General features: G+C 43.0%; 1 protein-coding gene across 20 annotated transcripts in view; it reads right to left on the bottom strand.

The window, feature by feature from the left end:
• The window catches only part of RBFOX1 (RNA binding fox-1 homolog 1), a 1,459,388-nt gene that overhangs the window by 99,279 nt on the left and 1,338,705 nt on the right, over window positions 1-21,404 (bottom strand). For all 20 annotated transcript variants that reach the window (XM_077918365.1, XM_077918364.1, XM_077918368.1 and 17 more), the window contains 4 exons: window positions 19,740-19,793; window positions 14,481-14,573; window positions 12,450-12,510; window positions 5,953-6,006 (listed from right to left, as the gene is read on the bottom strand). In XM_077918365.1, coding sequence (XP_077774491.1) covers window positions 5,953-6,006; window positions 12,450-12,510; window positions 14,481-14,573; window positions 19,740-19,793 — 262 coding nt within the window. The remainder of the gene's footprint in view (window positions 1-5,952; window positions 6,007-12,449; window positions 12,511-14,480; window positions 14,574-19,739; window positions 19,794-21,404) is intronic.

A 21,404-nucleotide genomic window follows, 5' to 3' on the forward strand; every position in this document is an offset into this window, starting at 1 on the left:
CAAGACATACTCTTGCAACAAGGAAGGCACTATGTTAGCCTCAGCTCCCTGTATGTAAAAAGGGGGAATAATAATGACCTAGCTTGATGTTTCTTTGTTATTTTAAATAAATAAAGTTACAAAACAACAACAACTATGACCCACTTCCCAGAGCTGTTAAATAGTCCACTCCAAGAACAGATAATAGCTCTGTGATGATCTATTGTTGTAAAAGGAATTTTAAACATGCACTTTGGAAATAGTATTCTTTCTTTGGAAACGGAGTATGCTAATATTTCCACTAGAGCACTGTGACCTGAACAAGTTCCTTGTGTTTCCATAGGTCCTTTATCACAGGGATTTTCATGTGCAGTTACAAAACAAAGGTCTAAGTCAACTTTATTGTTGCCTCAAAACTGACACATTTTCGGGGTGGGTGGGTGGGTGTGCTTTACTGTACTTTGTCTCATTACTCCTCCATCAAGGCCACACTCATCTCTATACTCTCCTTGAGAGTTTTTGGCTGGCTGAAATGGGTCGCTGAACTATGATAATGCCTCTTACTTGCCGGTGGAGACAATGAAGACATGTGAGTAGGGTGTGGGGTGTATAAACCACTGTATAAACCACTGGCTTTTGTATGGCTGGAGTGTAGTCTACTGTGTAAAGGTAACAGTTAACATCCACTGCTCTGCCCACCACTGGCGCCGCCTACCACTGGCTTGTGCCCAAGAGCAAATGCATCCTTCAAACCAAAAAGGGGGGGAGGGGGGGAAGCTTTGCCACTCCTGATCTAAGGCATGCATCCATACCAGTAATTAGAAGAACACCAGAAGAAACTCTACATCTTTTATTGGCAGGGCAGACATTATCATTTGCACTGCCAAATTAATACCATTCTAATGGTAACTATAGATTCCCATTAGAAGGGCCAAATACCCCAGGCTTGACTATAAAATTTCACCAGGGAACTTCATGAGGCTGCATGCCAAAATCAATAACCTGCCATTTTTTAAATTAAGAGACAAAATAAATGTTAGAGGAAAGTCCAGTAAATTAAGAAAATTACCTTCTAGAGAGATTGAAAGTATTGATTTTAATGTTCAAAATATGTGAACTCTTTGTGGCCTACTCTTTGAAGGCAATTAGAAACTGGACAGTTAATTCAACAGAAGCTTGAGAGAAAAAAATCGATGATTATACTATGGGCATATTATGATATTTGTCATTAACCCAAAGCCATTTCTACCAAGTGACCAAGGTCTCTGATTTATCTGTTCAGGATGGGCTCTGTTTGACTAAGGTGGGTGCATAGTAAATTTGATTTAAGTTACAGCAACACTGTCATTTAGAGCTGAAGACAGATGTATGACAAAACAAGATATTGCTCCAGTCTTCCTTCATGTCCCATACTGTCTGGCGCAGAAGGGTAGGCCGGCCTACTATCTGCACTTTCTAGAATCAATTTTCTAGAAAAGCTTTCCTAGCTGGAGAACTGGATCTTTACAGGGGTTTTGTCTTGTTTCAAATGTATTTGCTATTTTTGAGTTTTGAATTTTTAAAAAAATTATCTTTAGTGTACAGTGCCCATTTAATAAATCAATAATATTAATAATAAGTTTAGGACTAACTTTTTCTATTATTTTAAGCAGTTTTAATCTGTTTTTAATATTGTATCTTATTGCATTTAAATAGTAATATTGTGCTTTAATTGTAACCAGCCCTAGGTCCTTAGGGTGAAGGATGGCTAATAAATTGTAACAGCAGCAGCAGCAGCAACAACAACAACGCAAATTGTACTTCTGAGAAGACATCCACATGCTGTTAAAGCCATATTAATATATGAATTTAAATACTTGGATGCTTTAAGAAGCAAACAAAAACACCTCATATTAATGCAGAAACAGAACAGAATGGACTTATGGGTAAAAAATACAAAAGTAACAAAGACCAGAAATAGCTGCATCCATCTATCTCTTCTGTGGGAACAAGATGGACATAAGTTCGGATCTGGCAGGACTTTTCTTATGATCTGACATACCACTGAAGCATGCACTGGCTGAAAGTCTTCAGCAATGGTGCTGGGAACTGTTAGGAGGCCCCTCATTCTTCTCACAGAGCTACAGTTCTGAGAGTGGTTTACCAGTCAATTCCTCTCCCCAGGGAACTCTCAGTTCCCAGGATTCTTTGGGGAAGGCATAACTGTTTAAAATGGTATGATACTGCATTAAACATATAGTGCAGCTGGTCATCCAGCATTTGCTCAAAAGCCTCTAATAAAGAGGAGGACTTCAGAGGCAGGCTGTTTCACAGTTGAACAGATGCTCTTCCCAAAGGTTAGACGGAAGCCCCTTTCTTGGAATTTACACCCATTGTTCAATCCCTAGCCTCCAGACCACCAACAACAAACCAAATCTGATCCATCATCTATGTGACAGTGATTTAGGTATTTGAAGATGGATATTGTATTGCCTTTTTTTGTAATCTCTTGTCCAATTCCCCAGACCTTCCACTGGACTCCATCTTCAGGCTCCTTCACACAGACCATCCCAGACCCTTCTCCATGTAGGGTTTACTTTATTTTCTTATATTTATATATTCCACCCAAGGGACATACATACATACATACATATATACATACATGAGCCTTTGATTGGGCCCAGACCTCCATAGCTAAAGCAAGCTAAAGACATAAAGCATCATGTCTGTGCACAACTATGTGTGAACTGAAGCTCAGGTTGTTTTTTTAATGGAACAATACAACTATATGTTGAGTAGATTTGTTTTTATACTAACAAAGACAATTGCTACAATTTATTTACTAGCTAAATGCCCATTGATGGCAGCGTGAAGGGAATACTTTAATATTTGAGAAGACTCCTTTAGCAAGGAGGGGTGCTATGTCCTCTGTGCATAATGAGACATCCCCATGTGCATGTACATACACACACACACACACACACACACACACACACACACCTATGGGACATACACACCCTTATGTAAAGGCTGGAGGATGGGTCTAGCATTCACCTGAACAATATCCCCAAACACAGAATTTTGCTGATTTGCTCACATACTTAGGCTTGCCACACGTCAGGAAAATTCCCGATTTCCTGGTTTTGGGTGTAAAAATGGGCATTTTGCAGAGGGGCATTTTGCAATTGGCAAAATGTCAGGGAAATCCTGATGTATGACAAGGTGATGGAAAAAGCAGCAGAAATAGCTCCAAAAGCTGTGCCCCCCCTTTTTTTACTTTTTGAAATACGGCAACCCTACTTATACTGGGGAAAGCAAAAAAGTGCCCTTGGGAGCACTACTGAGGTCAGGTCTGAGCCTACTTCCTGCTTCCCAGCTCTACCCAAGGTGCTGCTTTTTGGACATGCTAACCAGCATGGTTGGTGGTTAGGGATTGTGGGAGTTATAGTTCAAGAACACCTGGGGACCCAAGTTGAGAAAAGCAATGCTAGTACTGCTCCAACCTGCAGGTAGACAAACAGATGACAGACCATATGCTGTTTCCTTTTACCCAAACAGCATGTAGCATTGGGGAGGGGTAGGAAATTTAAAAAAATGAAATGATTCACCACAACGAATTAAATACTTGAGTGTATTGGATAGTTCCTTACTGGAGGAGGGTGGGATTGCTTCTGCCATCGTGGGTTGGGTTGGACCTAATGGGGCATTTCTGACTTCTGACTAAGCGTGTTCTCCTTCATGGAGAGCACGTGTTGCGGTGGGGGCCGCTAGGACACTCCAAAGTTGGGGGTGGGCTAATTGATCATTGGCCACTGATGCGATTGGGGCTTCCCTTGTTGTTGGGAAGAAGTTAATGTTGCCATTTGTTGATTGACAGCCAGAAATGCTAAAACTCCTTGCACGAGGCTAGGGCTTCCTCTTTTCGCCCATCCATCGGATTGCCCATCCCCCCTCCCTAGAATTAGGGTTGTTCGCTTTGACCTTGCTATGCCTGTCATGGGGTCGTCTGCTCTTGGGGCAGGGGCCCGGTAGGAATTTTGTCCATCTGGCTGATTGGCTGGGGCCATCTGGTTTTTGCCTACTGCGTAGCAAATCGTCACAACTTGTAAGGTTGCGGTTAGGCATTGGTTTATGGTTTGGTTGGTTGAGGGGCATGGATTGGCTGTGCCTGCCCCTCTAATGCTGCTGCTGCAAGAGATTCTGTTAAAGGAATCGGGGGCTAACTATTGCTTGTCCACTCTGTCAAGGGGGCTCGGGCCATAGCAATGAGCTCCTGGTTGCATTTGGGGAGGGCTGAGGGCAGGTTCCCTGCTCCGTCGCTACCCCCAAGTGTATTCCCCTTTTCTGACTTTCGCAACGTGTGGAATGTCAGTCTGTCCCCCATGGTGGGGGCAGATAGTCGCAACCAATGCCTAAGCAACCACTCACATTTTTGTATTTTAATAAAGTTGTGGCCAAAATTATGCCAAAAACCTTAAACAAAAAATTCTGTGTGATGTGTGAGTTATTGGGGTGGCCCTTTGGACCTCGACACGCAATTACATTCCTCAACAATTCTTGAAGGATAGAGTGAAGCCTCATCTAAGCTCTGGAATGAATTATAATTGGCAGGCACAACTCCACGTTGCCAGGGACAAAAACCTGCCCTGGAAAATGTCATCCCTGTCTTGAATTATTTGCCCAAACTTGCAGTCCTTGTTGGGAGACATTTCCTTGTCCCCATCAGTAACAGGCAGTGATGTGGTATGAAGCACAGGGAAATGTACAATCTGATGATCAGCCTGAAGGCCACATTCAGTTCTGAACAAGGATAATGTGCCAGTGGTGGGAGTGGCCAGAGGCAAAAGCAGGTGGAGCAACACATGCAAATTGTGCCTTTGGTACAGGTAAGGTAGATCGTTTCTACATACAATCACACACTCTGTACTTCATCTTGGACAAGCAACAGGCAGAGGGGTATGTCCTGGGGAGAGGGGCCATGGGCTTGAGAGGGGCATATTCTCACACAACTTGGCATGACACCCCCACCCCTGATCTATGCACAAAGGACTACTAAACATTGGAGGGGGGGTCCAGGGAAAATGTGACACAGGGATGCTTCTTTTTGACACTAGCCTTCTGTCTTCAGTAATGTGCAGCTCTTAATCTTCCAAATACAGTCATATCTTGGATCTCAAATGCCTCGGCTCCCAAACAAATTGGCTCCCAAACAATCGAAACCCGGAAGTGAGTGTTCCAGTTTTCTAATGTTCTTTTGGAAGCCAGACGTCTGACAGGACTTCCTGCAGCCAATCAGAAGCCAAGCTTTGGTTTCCAAATGTTTTAGATGTCGAACGGAGTTCTGGAATGGACTGTACAGTGAGGGGGGGGGAGCATTTGATCCCCTGCTAAATTTGCACCTTTGCCCTCTGAAGAAGAAATGACCAGCCCATAATTTTAATGGTAGGTTTATTGTAGCTGTGAGAGACAGAATAACAACAGGAAAAACATATCAATCTCTGACTTTTGTCTTCTGGGTTTCTGGGAGTTTTCCTGTTGTTATTCTGTCTCTCACAGCTACAATAAACCTACCATTAAAATTATGGACTGGTCATTTCTTCGTCAGAGGGCAAATGGGCAAATTTAGCAGGGGATCAAATACTTTCCATCCCTCACTGTGTGTAGCCAGTGTCATGAACAAAGATAAACCACGTGTTATTAAGATCCAGACAACAATGAGCAGAGTCATATGAGTAGACCTATTGAAATTAATGGCCATGATTTAGTTGTGCTTATTCATCTCAGTGGAATTGCTCTGACTAAAACTTAGTTGGCTGCACTCCTCAGTGTACCATTTCCCTTTCTTAAGCAAATAAAATGCATGCCAATTATATACTTAGCAAGACTGAAACTCAACTTCCCAAGTGTATTAATAGATATCATGGAATGCAAGAAAATCACTATTTGGGGTGAAGCTGTTCCAAAACACCCACAAAATGCATGGTATCTGCTTACCTGCATAGAATTCTGGACTATAGACAGCACCCACCACTGGATTTAATTTCCAACCTACAGTAAAGACATAAAAAACCAAAAGAAAATGCACTAGGGTTATAGTGTGGGATCATAAATATTACAGATTGCTTTGTTTATTTGTTTTTAATAATAATAATAATAATAATAATAATAATAATAATAATAATAATAATAAATTTTATTTATATCCCGCCCTCCCCAGCCGAAGCTGGGCTCAGGGCGGCTAACAACAATAAAAATAGTCCAACATTCTAAAAACATTCATTATAAAATTACTTAAAATCAAATTAGAATCAAATTAATGGCAACCATCAAGCAAAATTCTGTGCAGATTGCCAGAGGAGGGGGTCAGGCTGCGCCCTGACCAAAGGCCTGGTGGAACAGCTCTGTCTTGCAGGCCCTGCGGAAGGATGTCAGGTCCCGCAGGGCCCTAGTCTCTTGTGACAGAGCGTTCCACCAGATTGGAGCCGCGGCCGAGAAAGCCCTGGCTCTAGTTGAGGCCAGCCTAACCTCTCTGTGGCCTGGGATCTTTAGGATGTTTTTATTTGCAGACCATAAATTTCTCTGTGGGACATAAAAATGGTTGTAACTGAAGGCAGTTATATGCTTGATGGCAGTTTGGAAGAGATGGTCCAAGGGGTATCCCTTTAATATCATCTGGATATGCAAAATGAAACATGAATAGCAGTAAATTATCATGATTTAATTTTGCTGCTGTTGTTTATTTATTTTATTTCTCCTTTTATATACGTAAAAATGTAATGCTACCACTGTGCAGCCCCCATTGGAAGATTTGTAGTGTCCTATCATAATCCTGGATTTGCACGAAATCAAGGTGGGGGAGTCAAAAGAGAGGGCAAGATGCACAACAGCAGTGGCTATGATATGGGGGAGGTGGCAGATTTAAGAACATGGAGAAGGGTGTTGGGAAAAAATATTTTGTGCTTGTTGGTTTCTGTGTTATCTCTGCAATTTCTCTTTGTTTGTTCAACGTTAAGAACAAAAACTCCAAATGGAACAAACTCCCACTCAATGTTTCCCCATCCCAGCTTTACTCAAAACTCTGCTATTGTTTAAAAGTTCTATTTTCTTCTCAATGTCTTTCCATCCCAACTTTACTCAAACCCCTGCCATTGTTAAAAACGAATTTCCCCCCTCTAGCCTTCTTCCCTTCTCACTGTACTTAAAACGTCTCCCATTTCTCAGCTTCCTCATGTGTAGATTCAATGTAGTAATTTAGAAGACCAAACAAACACTCATATATGTGCAACATCCATCAAAAGAATGGAATCTTCTCTAACTGGGCAAACTAACTTGTGGGCTTCCTCTTAAGACTGCATTCATCTGAAAGTTAAAGGTAAAGGTAAAGGTACCCCTGCCCGTACGGGCCAGTCTTGCCAGACTCTAGGGTTGTGCGCTCATCTCACTCTATAGGCCGGGAGCCAGCGCTGTCCGCAGACACTTCCGGGTCACGTGGCCAGCGTGACAAGCTGCATCTGGCGAGTCAGCGCAGCACACGGAACGCCGTTTACCTTCCCGCTGGTAAGCGGTCCCTATTTATCTACTTGCATCCGAAGGTGCTTTCGAACTGCTAGGTTGGCAGGCGCTGGGACTGAACGACGGGAGCGCACCCCGCCACGGGGATTCGAACCGCCGACCTTTCGATCGGCAAGTCCTAGGCGCTGAGGCTTTAACCCACAGCGCCACCCGTGTCCCTCATCTGAAAGTTACAGTCACATAAATCTTTGTGGGGTGTGCATGCAAAGAGGACTACAGAATAGGGAGGAGAATGTGGCAGGGAAATGGGATTGGTCTGTGTATAAGGGAGAGTTGAGAAAAGGATGGAAGAGGAGAGGAGGAAAGGGCTGAAGGTGAAAAGCAGAGTGCCCCCCAAAGAGGGAATAGACGGCGTAGGCACGGGGTAAAGATGAAAGCAGAGACATTGAAGGATATGCAGAATAGGAGGAGATGGTGGCTTCATAATGACTGCTCCCCACATAAAATGGGGGGGGGGGCGATCTTTGCATGGTTGCATGCAGCCCCCTGGACCCTATGCAGCACCATTAGCACAGGCTTGGCTTCGCCTTCCCCAGGTGGGATACCTGGAGGTCTCCGCCTACCTCAGCCAGTTGCCCAATCCCGCCTGGGGAGGCGTTGCCAAGATGATCAGGCCAGGTAGGGGGAGGGACCACAATAGGGGGATGATCTTACCTCGAGGTGCTTAGCAGTTGCAGTGTATGGGAGGAGGGAGATGCAGTACATTACCATGCTGGTGGTAGGAGGAGGGAGGAGGAGGAGGAATGGACATGAGGTGAAGGTGGTGCAGAGCAGGGCTGCAGAACAGAAGTGGCTTCAGAAAAGCAAACTTAGCAGTTGCATGGAGTGGGAAGGCAAAGCTCTAGATGGTTAATGTGGGGTGAATGGCAGGGGTACTGGTGAGAGGGACAAGCAGGTGTAGATGTGTATGCTTTCAGTTTTAACTATTTATTGCATTCTGTAGAGAACTTAAAAGTCTGTTTTGGTATTAAGCAGATTATAAATGAATACATTCTCCCAATGAAATAATAATGTTAACTTTTTAAAAAGTCTTTCTGTGTTTTATATTTAATTTTGTGTGCGTGATTTGCAGACGTTTCGTTTTGATGTAAACCACTTTGAGGTTATTTTTTGATAAGATAAAATGATAACGGCAACAGCAACAACATCATGGTGAATCATATCAACATTTCTGTGCAAAAGGGCTATAAACAGGTGAGGTGGGTGTCAGCCAGGGAAAGGGCTTTCTTAGTCGTGCTTTGCTATCTGTGAACATCCAAAGAGCCTTGGTTGCTGGTTCTGGCTACAGGTCCATCTAGTCCAGCATCCTGTTCTCACGGTTGCCACCCAGATGCCCCAAAGGGGAGACTGCAAGAAGGACTCGAGCAAAAGAGCAACCTCCCCTCCTGTGGTTTCCAGCAGCTTAGAAGCATTGCTGCCTTTGACCATGGAAGAAGAACATTTGGCTTAGTAGCCATTGACAGCCTTGACCTCCATGAATTTGTCTAATTGTCTATGCTAGGGGTAGTCAACCTTTTTATACCTACCGCTCACGAATGCATCTTTCTTGATGGTAAAATTTCATTACCTCCCACCAGTGCTCGATGGAAGGAGGATTCAGCTTGTGCCGTAGAACCCCCTACTGCCCACCTAGAATCCTACTAGTGGGTGGTAAGGACCAGGCTGACAACCCTTGGTCTATGCAATCCTTGATATCATCTGCTAAGAATGTTTGCACAGACTGCTCAATTTTTTACTGCATATTGCACAATTCTACTTTTGTCTTTTTCTTATTATGTTCCTGTCATCTGAATTATGTGAGTGTGGTCTTCATTGTTAAATTTTATCTTATTTATCCTCTATGGTGCCTAAAGAATATGAAAAATCTTATAAATTTAATAACAGAATAAAATTAAGTGTTTAATTTCAAAAAGCTTAATTTTCCAGAATACCATTATAATTTTATTTCCTAACAGTATAAATCCAAAATATGAGCAATTTGGCAGATTTTTCACACCTGTCAGCCCTTTCTGTCAAAAGAGGTTGAGAGATACCCACGGATTTTAAGTTATACTAATGGTGCCTCAATTTGTCCAAGACAGGAGATGGGTGGGTGGGGGGAGAGACTATTCTGGAAGATGCAGATCGATGATCTCAGCTGAAAGTCACTCTCATATTTCATTTTCTCTCCAGTCCCGATTTGATGGCTGTATCATCTAACTTGGTGAAGCTCACACAGGAAACACTTCATTCATCATGAAAATAACAGCAATTAAACTTTACTTTGTCTTGTCAATGAGGTATGTGCTGGCCCATAACTGTGTGGGTTAATCAAGTGTGAGGAGAAGCTTGACATATACGAGTGAGGAACTGCCAAGGAACCCAGTGTTAGCGGCTGGAGGAGGTAAATTCACCACCGTGGGTGTAATTCTATGAATTTGTCTTGCTGTCACAACACTCATCTCTTCAGGTTGAAACTTTTGGAGGAAGGAGGTGGGGGAGGGAAAAAAATGTCCTTCATGCAGACGTAAAGGAAGAGCAACTGAAGGAGGTGAGGCAATAGATCAGGAACAGAACACGTGCTCAGCATTCAGAATGTGCCAGGTCCAAACACTGGGACCGGAGACGGAAAAAGTCAGGTAGCAGGGCGAGCAAAGACCCTGTGGCCAGAGGCCCTGGAGAACCACATCCAGGTGGTATAGACAATGCTGGTCTAGATGGAGGTTGGTGCCCAACTGGGTGTGGTAAGGTGAAGGGCAACAGTAGGAGGCACCAGAAACAATGGCAGCCAATAAAAAATGATAGGCATCCTAAGAGGATGGAGGATGAAAACGTTCCATTCCAGAAAGAATCCAAAGGAGCAAGGCCAGTTAGATCCACCACATCTTGAAGTTAGGGCTGGGGGAAATCCCTGTCTGAAATGCTAGAGAGCCACTTCCAAGCATTATAGTCAATATTAAGCTAGATGGACCAATATCTGACTTGGTATAAGGCAACTTCCAATGTTCCTCTGTGGACTTTAAAAACATAGCAAAGCGATGCAGTAATGTGAAAGCCCAGCTATTTGATGGGTGCTGGGAACTGTTAAGGGACCCTTATTCCTCTGACATAGCTATAATTCCCCAAGTAGTTTAATAATCAATCCCTCAAAGCAGGGGACTCTGGGAACTGCAGCTTTGTAAGGGGAACAGAGGGGTCTCCTAATAGCTCTCAGCACCCTTAAGAAAGTACAGCTCCCGGGATTCTTTGGAGAGAGCAATAACAGTTTGAAGTGGCACTGACAAGTGCTTTTTTTTCTTCAGGGGGAACTCACGGAAACTCAGTTCTGGCATCTCTCAGGTGGGTGTGGACACCTCTCAGGGAGGTGTCCATGGTGCGTTCTGGCACCTCTTTTTCTAGGAAAATAGCACTGCTCGGAACGTAGCCCCTGCATAAATGAGGGGCTGCCTGTATTTCAGAAATGCTTGGGCAAAATGAAATTATGACTATAGGTAAAGGTAAAGGGACCCCTGACCATTAAGTCCAGCCGCAGACAACTCTGGGGTTGCGGTGCTCATCTCGCTTTATTGGCCGAGGGAGCCGGCGTACAGCTTCTAGGTCATGTGGCCAGCATGACTAAGCCACTTCTGGCAAACCAGAGCAGCGCACAGAAACGCCATTTACTTTCCTGCCAGAGCAGTACCTATTTATCTACTTGCACTTCGTGCTTTCAAACTGCTAGGTTGGCAGGAGCAGGGACCGAGCAACGGGAGCTCACCCCGTCGCAGGGATTCGAACCACCGACCTTCTGATCAGCAAGCCCAAGAGGCTCTGTGGTTTAACCCACAGCGCCACCCGCATCCCATTTGACTATTTGCATAACTTGGACCAAATATACGCAGATAGAGGTGGTGTAGGGGAGGGGGGGGAGAGGGCTTGCCCTGGAAAAAAAGCAGAAGAAATTCCAGAGCTTCCTCAACACCATGATTTATTGTTACAAGCTTAATAACTATATGTCAAACTGCAAGTGCTTATTTTATTTTACTTTTCATTTTACCACAATGGGGAGAGATAAATATGACAGGGTCATTAAAAAATAAAGCCACCCGCCTCTCTTTCCCCCACTTTCGATGATGGAAGCCATCTCATTAATGAGCTCTGAAAAGTAGGGGAAAGGGGGAAAAGAAAACCAAGGTCCATTTTATTTCATGGCTGATGCCTGCCTCTGCTGGTGGTGGAGAGCTGGCTTTATTGATCAGCTGTGTAAAGTTTCCCTTTCATCTTTTTTTTCCTGGAGGGGAGTCAGGGAAACAAGATATTTGTTCAGAAAGCAACAGGGTTATGGACACAGGCCAAATGGAAAGCTCCGATATGTCTAATTCTGAAGCTTCAAGAAGCATTCAGAGGCTCAAACCAACTCCAGAAAAGCCAACCAGGGAAGGTGGTGGTTGTAGTAACAGTTTTCTGCCACAGCAGAAGATGGCAGGACAAGGAAAGTGCAGAGTTGCTTCCAAAGCAAGTTGGTTATGACTAGGGCTGCCATATTTCATAAAGTGTTGAGCTTTTTTTAACACTTGCAACATGGGTTGCCATACATCCGGATTTTCCCAGACGGCTGAATCCTGTCCAGGAAAGGCAGATGGGTGATTGGTTTGAGGGAGAGCTTTCTCCAAGGTAGAAGAGAGTTAACTTGGCTTCCCAGTGGGAGATGGAATGATGTGGATCATGTCTGTGGTGGGAGCATGATTACAACTTATAAAAGTGACTGATGGGTATTGGGTGATTTTGCTATTTTAGATTGTTTATATTGTTTTGTTGTATTTCTTATGCATTTTTCGTATCTGTCTTTCCCATCGATCTGCCATTAGCCACTTTGAGTCAAAAAAAGCAGTATATAAATAAAGCAATAACAAGAACATTGGAAAAGGAATACCCCCAGAACACACATTTCATGTACTTACCATTCGTATAGGGGTTGACGGTTTTCTTATTTGTCATGACTCGAGCTGTCGCGTTATTTACCTAAGCACATAGAAAAGTAAATCAGTGCCATTTCTGCAATAGAGGAATGTCCATGATACTAATGAAAGGCATGCATTACTATTGGTATTAGTCATGTATAAATGCAATTTAATATATGCCCCCCCCCAAATAAAAAATAATAAGAAATAGCAGAAAGTGCATAACAAAAGAAGAAAAAAAACTATTTATAATTACATTTACTGTCATTGCCATTTGTATATATATAAAAAAAAACACTTCCAAATCATTTCAATAAAATAACATCATCTCCTTTAAACTTTAATAAAGAGACATTAAAAGCAAATTAAAAAAGGTTTTGCATAATTGAAGATTTAAAAGCATGCATCTTGTTCCATGGTAACACAGAAACAACAAAATATTTCAAAACAGAAAAAAGGAAAAACACTGTATGAAGGGGCATGCAGTGGAGTAGAAGGGGGGAAGAGACAAGGTACAGGGGGAGAAATTAAATTTCCAAAAGGAAGAAAGGAAGGAAATAAATAAATAAAAAGGACAAACGGATCTTAGCATTGTGCAACATAACCCTTTCAAAGAGAGGATTCATTGGGGGGAAGCAACATGTAGCATTCAACACTGGGAAGACATGAGCCTCATTTGATTCATTGCAAGAAAACTAACAAAATCATTCAAGCTTTCAAAACCACAGCTAACAAAAGGATAAAAAGAGGGTGCATTATTTAACACAATATGGAAGTTAACAATCTGAGTAAGATGTGCGCAAAAGTCATATCCTCAATCCAGTCAGTGTCTCCAAGGCTTGCTTAAAACAGACACTCAAATTTACAGGCGTACCGATATAGATAAAAAAATATAGAGAAGAGAGCATCAAGAAAACTTAATACGACAAGTCAAAAAAATCCACGTGGTATATATATATATATATCAGCGCTTTAAAAAGATACGTGAAACGGCGGATGGACTTTCCCACTTACCATTCAGCACCATCGCCAGCATGGGGTATGTATACAGTTACCATGGTTACTGAGAGTTTGGTGAGGGCCCTAAGCGCTACCGTCGAAGGAGGGGAAAATGGAAAAGGCAAAACATGCAACATCTTACTCAAAAGACGACAGCATTTTCAATTGGTTTTTGTTTTTTTTCTCGCTCTCTTTTTCTTTTAAAATTCTAACAAATACAATTCAGTGTTGAAGGGGATCCAGTGGTGGTATAAATAAATATCCATAGGCTTATCCCCTCCCATTACACCCCCAATGGAAAATTTAACTGGGAACTTGTCCAAAATGAAAACCAACATTTTAGACTCCAACCGTCCCCCCAAATTTGTATTTAGTTTGCAGAATTTATTTGATTTCCAAATGGGAATAGTTTTGAAAGCCACTGTAGATCCTGCCTCAACCCTGCAGTGAAAGCAAACAAATGAAATAATAAATAAAGAAATAAAGAAAAATAAACCAAAAACGACCTTAATTTTTGTTATTATTTTTTTGCTTTGTCGCTTAATTTTTGGTGTGGTTTTCTTTCTTTTTTCCAATTTTTGTTCCTTTTTTTAAAAAAAAAAATCTATTGCACCCATTGAGTTAACAAAACCTTTCAAGTCACAGCAAAACGGTTAAAAGCTTCTCACACTTCTGCCATACAGCTTTCAGCAATAAGGATGATGGTAAGAGTTACAAAATAAATTGATCCAAAAGTAAAAGAAAAAGAAAAGAAAGTAAAAGTAAAAGTAAACCCAAGGAAGGCCAAATTATCTTTATTTATATATACATACATATGTGTGTGTGTGTGTATATATGTATATATATAAAAATAAATATATATGTATACATATATGAATCTATATACATATGTATATATATATATATAGAAAAAACTATGGGAAGGGAAAGGGGAAGCACACCAGAGACACTTATGATGCATCTGAAACAACAAATGAGAGTGAGGCAGACATTTATAAAAAAGATGAAAAGGAAAATATTTTTAACATGCACCTCGATTTTACGGCCCTCTACCACGGTGCCGTGTAATTTCTCCCTCGCCCTTTCGGCATCAGCACTATTTTCGAAAGTAACGAAACCAAATCCCTGCATGCAGGTGGGAGAAGGGGGGAAAATAACGTGCATATCATTATTTCAGACAATGACCACTTCTTTGCTTATTTTCTTTGTCTTTTTCTCTCTCTCTCTCTCCCTCTCTCTCTCTCTTTAATTAAAAAGGTTCTTGTTCCTTCTTCATTTCTGCAACATGCAAATTAGAAAAATAAAAATTATAATCGTACCGAGATGTGCAATTAATAAAGCGACCAACGTGAACAACTTTTCTCTCTCTGTCTCTCTTTTCATCAGTTAAATATCCCCTGAAGAAAGTCAAAGGATGAACACCAAATACCTTTCGCTTTTATTTATTGGTTTGGTTATCTAAATTGTCGCTGCGGGGGGCGGGGGGGGGGGAGGAGGGAAGTAAATCTAACAAAAAAAGAAAGGAAAGGAAAATCCTAAACCAATGGAACCATGTCATCACATAGGAAAACAAACAAACAAATAAAAAGGGAATGGCGAGGGAAAAGAAAGTTGGCTCACTTTGAATGGCATGCAGAGTCGACTCAACCAAATAGTAAGACAAACCAAAACTTTGTGCACAAATTTCAACACCAAAATGCAAACCTCATCTAGAACTTTGGACTAGTTCCTTCATGCCATTGTGAAGCAAAGAAACATATTTTTCACATGCAACACACTAGGGTTGTTTTTATAAATTTAGGTGAAATCTATAATATTTACTTTTTTTGTCTTTAAAGAAAAGAAAAAAGAAAAAAGGAGGGGTCTCAGGAAAACAAAACAAAATGCAAGGACCGCTAATGAAAGAAAATAGGGCTTGGAACTGAGCAGAAACTTCCTGATTCTTAGAAAAAGATCAAACATAATTGTGTGACATGAATAAATAAAGAACAGAATTCAGAAATGCAAACAGCTCGACCCAGGTTTGGCTAGGCCAGAGGCAGGCAGCATGGAGTCCTTCAGAGATTGTCGGTCTAGAGCTCCCATCATCTCAGACCATCATTGTCTTGCTGGCTAAGGCTGATGGGAGTTGTAGTCCAGCAACGTCTGGAGGACACCATGTTGGGTATCTCTGAATAAGACCACCTTTTCATCCTCCTTATTCACTTCATTTTAAAATAAGAATAATGTCCATGCATCAGGTTCTGGGTTGATTGTTATACAGGCTTGGCATGCATGCGCAACATGCAGTGGAGGGTGAGCACACCTTGCACATCTGCAACACCCCACTATCAACACACACATCAGATGTTTAGTGTAAATCAAGACCTATATGGCTACATTTGTGCACATGTCATTTCTCCACTGCAAAGACGACGGTGGATGGTCCAGGTTCACACTAAACATCCTCTATAAGATGCTGGTGGTGGGGTTGGAAATGTGCATCCAAGTCTTCCCCCAACAACCCCCCACTGCACATTGGATATATATGCTAGGGCTGTATATGAATGAGCCCACTGTTGCTCCAAAATCTGTATAGATTTGCCTAAAGTGCTATACTTTGGGTGGATGCAGGTCACCAACTTTTGCAGCAGGAATCAAGCAGTAGCCTCCAGAGGTGCAGTTTGTGATGATCTCAGCAGCTGCCACACCCCTTGAGGACACCTAAAGCTTGTGGGCTACTCATAAGAAAAGGGTGATAGCCAACTGAATTCTTCTCAGAGTAGACCCACTGAAATGAATGAACCTAAGTTTGGTATGTCCATTCATTTCAATGGGTCTCGTCCGAGTAAGATTACCATTGGATACAACACATGGCACCCTTTGGGCAACTCACTTCTAATGAAATGGCAACTGCAAAAATCAGCACTCCTAGACCGAGAAGAGAAGCCTGCTTCACCCCAGTCATTCTTATCAGAATGGGAATTTAAATAAATGCTCTGGATTCACCACCAACACCTACAAGAAAGGCTTCCATTTATTTCAAAGCAGGCAGCAGATCTGTGCACTTATTCTTGGTTGTCCATGGACTCATGCCTAATAAGGGAACTTGAAGAGTCTCAATGGAAAACTAAGTAAACTCTCGCTTGTTCTCTCTGGAATTATGATCATAGAATAACACAGTAATAGCAATCTCAGTATGATGACCTTCACGGGGATTTCTTCAGAACCACCTATTTTCACAATGCAAGCCCAAGGACACAACACTAGGATTGAGATGCCTTAGCCCAGGGGGTGGGGAATCTCTCCACCTCCAGTTATTGCTGGACTCCTCTCAGCCCAACCATCACAGCCAATGTTCAGGGATGATGGGAGGTGAAGTTCAACAACATCTGGAGGAACCACATATTCCCCAGCAGTTGCTTCTCAGGGTTTCACACAGAGATTTCCAGTCCAACTGGAGATGCGGGGAATTGAACCTGCTCTTACTCGTGAGCTGAGCCCCTTCCTTTGGTCTGTGCTTCTGATCATTATCTCTTCTCCCTGCCTGACCCACCTTGCCAGAGAACTCTGCTTCACCGCTGACTGCCTTCCCCAGTCTGGTGCTTTCCAGATGTTCCCACCAGCCCCACTAGCTCCAGCCAGCACAACAAATTGTCAGGGATGTTGGGGGATGTGGTCCAAAGCATCCAGAGGGGCACCATGTTGGGCCAAGGACCTTGCCTCCTCCCTAACCTTGCCTCTTCCCTAACTTGACCAGAGCATGGCTGACACAAATATAGATCAACCATAACCCTTGGCTTTTCTGGGGGACCTTGAGTACCTCTCTTTCCAGCCCTCATAGAATAACTTTGCCATGTTCTTTGCCTGTGGATCTTGCCTCTAAGCAGAGCCACTTTGGGCTGTCCTCCCCCATCTACTGCCTGCAATGAAATGAGTTGTGTAGCCATGATTCCCATCTTGCACCAAAGTAGAAGTGGCGGGACTGATTCCACCCAGCAGTGCAAAATTATGCATTACTAATTCAGCATTTGCTTAGTATAGTGCTTTAAGCAATTCATACCATCTAACTTTGCTACCGTTATTAAATGAATGTTCCAACAGATATAAACTTGCACTTTAAGCTTCCAAATATCTCATCTAGTACTGACAGAGAAATTTAATATTTCAGTTATTACAAAAAAGACAAGTAAAACATTGTATACATAAATATAGTCCAACTTTTCAAACAATGTGAGACACTAGACATTCCCACCCCTGTTAACTCTCCTCCTCAGAATAAAACTGCATTCTTTAAAACAGAGGTGGAGAACATATGGGCCCCTGATGTTGTTGGAGACCATCTCCCTTCATCACTGACCAATGGCCATGGTGGTTGATGGAAGATGGAATCCAATAACATCTGGAGGGGGACAGACAAGTTTTCTTTCAAATGGAAGGCGTTGACCTCCTGTGTGGGGTAGCATGCTCTGAAGAGAATCCATTCTATTTCTGTAATACTGGTATATGGACTCTTCAGGTAGTACAGGTGCAACAGATCTTAGGATTCTGCCCTTAGCAGTAGCACCAAAATCACAGTGAAATCTCACTTGTGCACAGTCAGAATTGCTTTCCTAGTGGGAGCAAGTTGGGACAGGGACATGGGCAAAGCCTAAATGGGCAAGAAAGGGCAAAGGGCTTTTGGTACCCAAATGTCCATGTTCAGATGGAGGCCAGCAAATGAGGACTACCTCTCCTTTCCTACAGACAATCCACAAGAGGTCTGGGCACCTAGATTATCCATGTGACATGGTGCAGAAGACGGCTCCCCATCCTCATGCTAATAGATGAGAACTGTGTAGGTCTCACAGGTCAAACTCACAGTGTCACACCAAGGCCTCAACTTTCATTACTGGTTATATGAATGTTGAAGAGTAGGAGATAGTGGAGTGGGGTGGCAGGGCTTACCTGACCCCCAGTTGGCAACATCATTGGAGTTTACTAGGAGATAAAGGGGGGAGGGATGTGGTTGGGACCACACAAACACACTGGTGGAGCCCATCTGGCATGGGCATAGCCAAGGGGGGGCAGCTGCCGCCCCCATCAAGTAAATCAATAAAAATATTTAACTGAGATTCTGCCCCTAACATAAATCCTGGCTACGTCCATCCAATCGGGTGCACTTTGAATGCACCAACTTCCCCTCCCCTATGACTCCCAGCAAGCAACACAGTGCAACCAACCAGAAGCAAGGTGAGCTCCGCTATTCCATCACACCACCCACTACTGAGAATGTGAGCCCAAAGCTTACTTCTGCACCCCATCGGGTGGATAACCTGTATGTCCAAACCAAGAGTGAAGCAGCTATTAAGAGACTCCGTGATTCAGGCTGCATTCCTTTTAAGCAAAATTGGGGAAAGGGTGTTAAAGCAGCCAATTCCAAACAGTGTAGACCAGGGATGAGGAACCTGTGACCCTCCAGATATTGTTGCACTCCAGTTCCCATCAACCCCGGCCAGCATGACCAAGGGTCAAGGCTAATGGAAGATGTAGTCCAACAACTTCTGAAAGCCCACAGGTACTCCAGCCTCTAAAGCAGAGGTGTTGCTGAACTATAGCTCTCTTCTTCCCTGGTGACTGACCATGGTTGCTGGGAGTTCAGCAATATCTGGAGGGGCAAACATTCCCCACACCTGCTCTAAAGTAAGTCCCATTGATCTAAATCACTGGGTAAAGGATTGCAGCCTTTGTCTCTTGTTTTGCTCAAGCAACACAGAAACTGAATTCAAAAAGGTTAGCAACATTTTGAAAGTTTTAACTAAGCAGGATAGCAGCTGCACTTTCATAATCTGGAAAAAAAAATCACACTTGATCAAGTAATTACTCCAGAGGATATTAGATTATATTACTTGCTTCCATTTCAAGAGCAGAATATATACCTATTCTAACAATCTTTTTTCCCCCTTGCAAGCTTGAACTAATTTCACCAAATGAGTAAGGCAATTATCAGGGATGGGAGAGAGAATCAGCAGACAACACTTGATTATATTTAAAAGCAGAAGGCAATATTCCCCTTTAACTGGTGACAGTTTATCGTAGTTAAAATTATCCCCTTTAAAGGGATTCAAAATTAGGCCAATGAATTTCACGCTGTTTGGGAAATTGACAAGAAAGAAAGTGGGGGTGGGGGGTGGGGGGAAGCAGCCCAAGAGGTGCTTCTGTTGAAGTGGATATTTAGAAAGGGTTTATTACAGTGCTGCAATTGCTTCCTCTTATTTGTATTGAATACTTCAAACAAATTCAACATTGCCACAGGTGTATTCAACTGCTTACCTTTGAGCCTCGCTCATTAAAAATAATTTCAACATCTAAGATTTTACCAAATTGCTGCAAGGAAACAAAAAGAAGAAGAAGAAATCACATAAGCATTTTTAAACATAACCCCCCCCCCCAACCAATGCAATAGAAACATATAAATGCAAAAGAAGATTTTTAGACACTTTGAGGATTCTATAGTGTAGGGGGGAAACTGCATTCTGAAGTGCAGCTAATAAAAACAGCTACCAGCAGATTCATCTCTGCACATACAAACATCCCTGTTTGCAGTCTACTCTATGCACTTCAAGTAAGCATGTTCCTATGCACCATGTGGTGCATGTGGAGATGAAGATTCCATTCAGGTTGATGGTGTGGCCCTTGTTCCATGCTGGGGAGCATCTCATGTGCAGGAGGAACCCCTAAAGTGGGGTTCCCTGTTATAATTACTGCAAGAAACCTTGTTTTCTCAAGGTTTCTCATCTTTCTAATCTTAAATTCAGTTTGGCACATTTCTGCATCAGTTCCTTTTTACCCCCTTTTTATATGACCCATTTTTGCCATTTGACACTTTCCAGTACACCAACTCAGGGCCGGCTTACCCATAGGCACAAGGGGTGCAGGGCACCTGGGCGCCAGGCTCTCAGGGGCGCCAGGCCGAGAGTCTCGGGCCGAGATTTGGAGTCTGGGGATTGAAGAGCCAGGCCAGGTGACAGCCGCTGCCAAGCAGAGCGGAGCCCATCAGAGCGCCGCAGGCTTTTCTGCTGCGGATGGTGAGGCAGCCAGATGGCTCCACCCTCCTGCATGCTTGGGATTCATGGGCTGTTGGGAGGCCTGCCCTTCCCACCCAGGGGAAGGATTGCTCTCCTCTTGCAACGGCATGGGAGAGAGTTGTGTGACCCCCCAAAAGCTAAGCAACTCTGAGCTCCTGAGATGCTCCCTAAAAAGCTCAACAACTTTGGCCTGCCCCCCCAAAAGAAATTGGTGGTGCTGGGCACCCCAGCACAGCATATGCTAAAGACGGTCCTGCATCAATTATTCAAAATTAAGTCCTGTTGAATTCAATGGGGATTCTCCTAGGCAAGTAGGGATTCAGACTGCAGCCTTCATCTGTCATATTGCCCCTTAAACACAAACAGATCTGTTAGTCTTTGATGTGGTACATGACTATTTGGCTGTGTACACACCAGATATTGAAAATGCAATCCCCCTCCTCCATGAATCCTGGGAACTGTAGTTTCTTAAGGGCATTTGGAGTTGCAGCTCTGTGGGGGATAAATTGAAGTTCCCAGGATTCTTTGGTGTATGTGTGTGCTAAATTTGCTTTTGGTCTATGTTGTGTACTCGACCTTTGTTGCCGTTTTCTTCTAAGGTGGTCTCGATGGATCCATGAAACCAACTGTGGAAGCTGCTTCAACTGTCTGAGGACAGATCCACACCATGAATTAAAGCACACTCAATGTGCATTTAAAGCACATGACTTCCCTCAAAGAATCCCAGCAGCTTATTCTTAGTCGAGAACCTGCAGGCAGATCCACACCAGACTTTTAAAGCAAAGCCAATGCACATTTAAAACATATGACCCCCTTAATATATGCCAACATCCTTAACAACCTACAGTTCCCAGGAATCTTGGGGGAGTCATATGTTTTAAATGTGAATGGTCTGTGCTTTAAATGTCTG

The sequence above is a fragment of the Podarcis muralis genome, chromosome 14, assembly GCF_964188315.1.
Source record: "Podarcis muralis chromosome 14, rPodMur119.hap1.1, whole genome shotgun sequence".
Taxonomy (NCBI): domain Eukaryota; kingdom Metazoa; phylum Chordata; class Lepidosauria; order Squamata; family Lacertidae; genus Podarcis; species Podarcis muralis.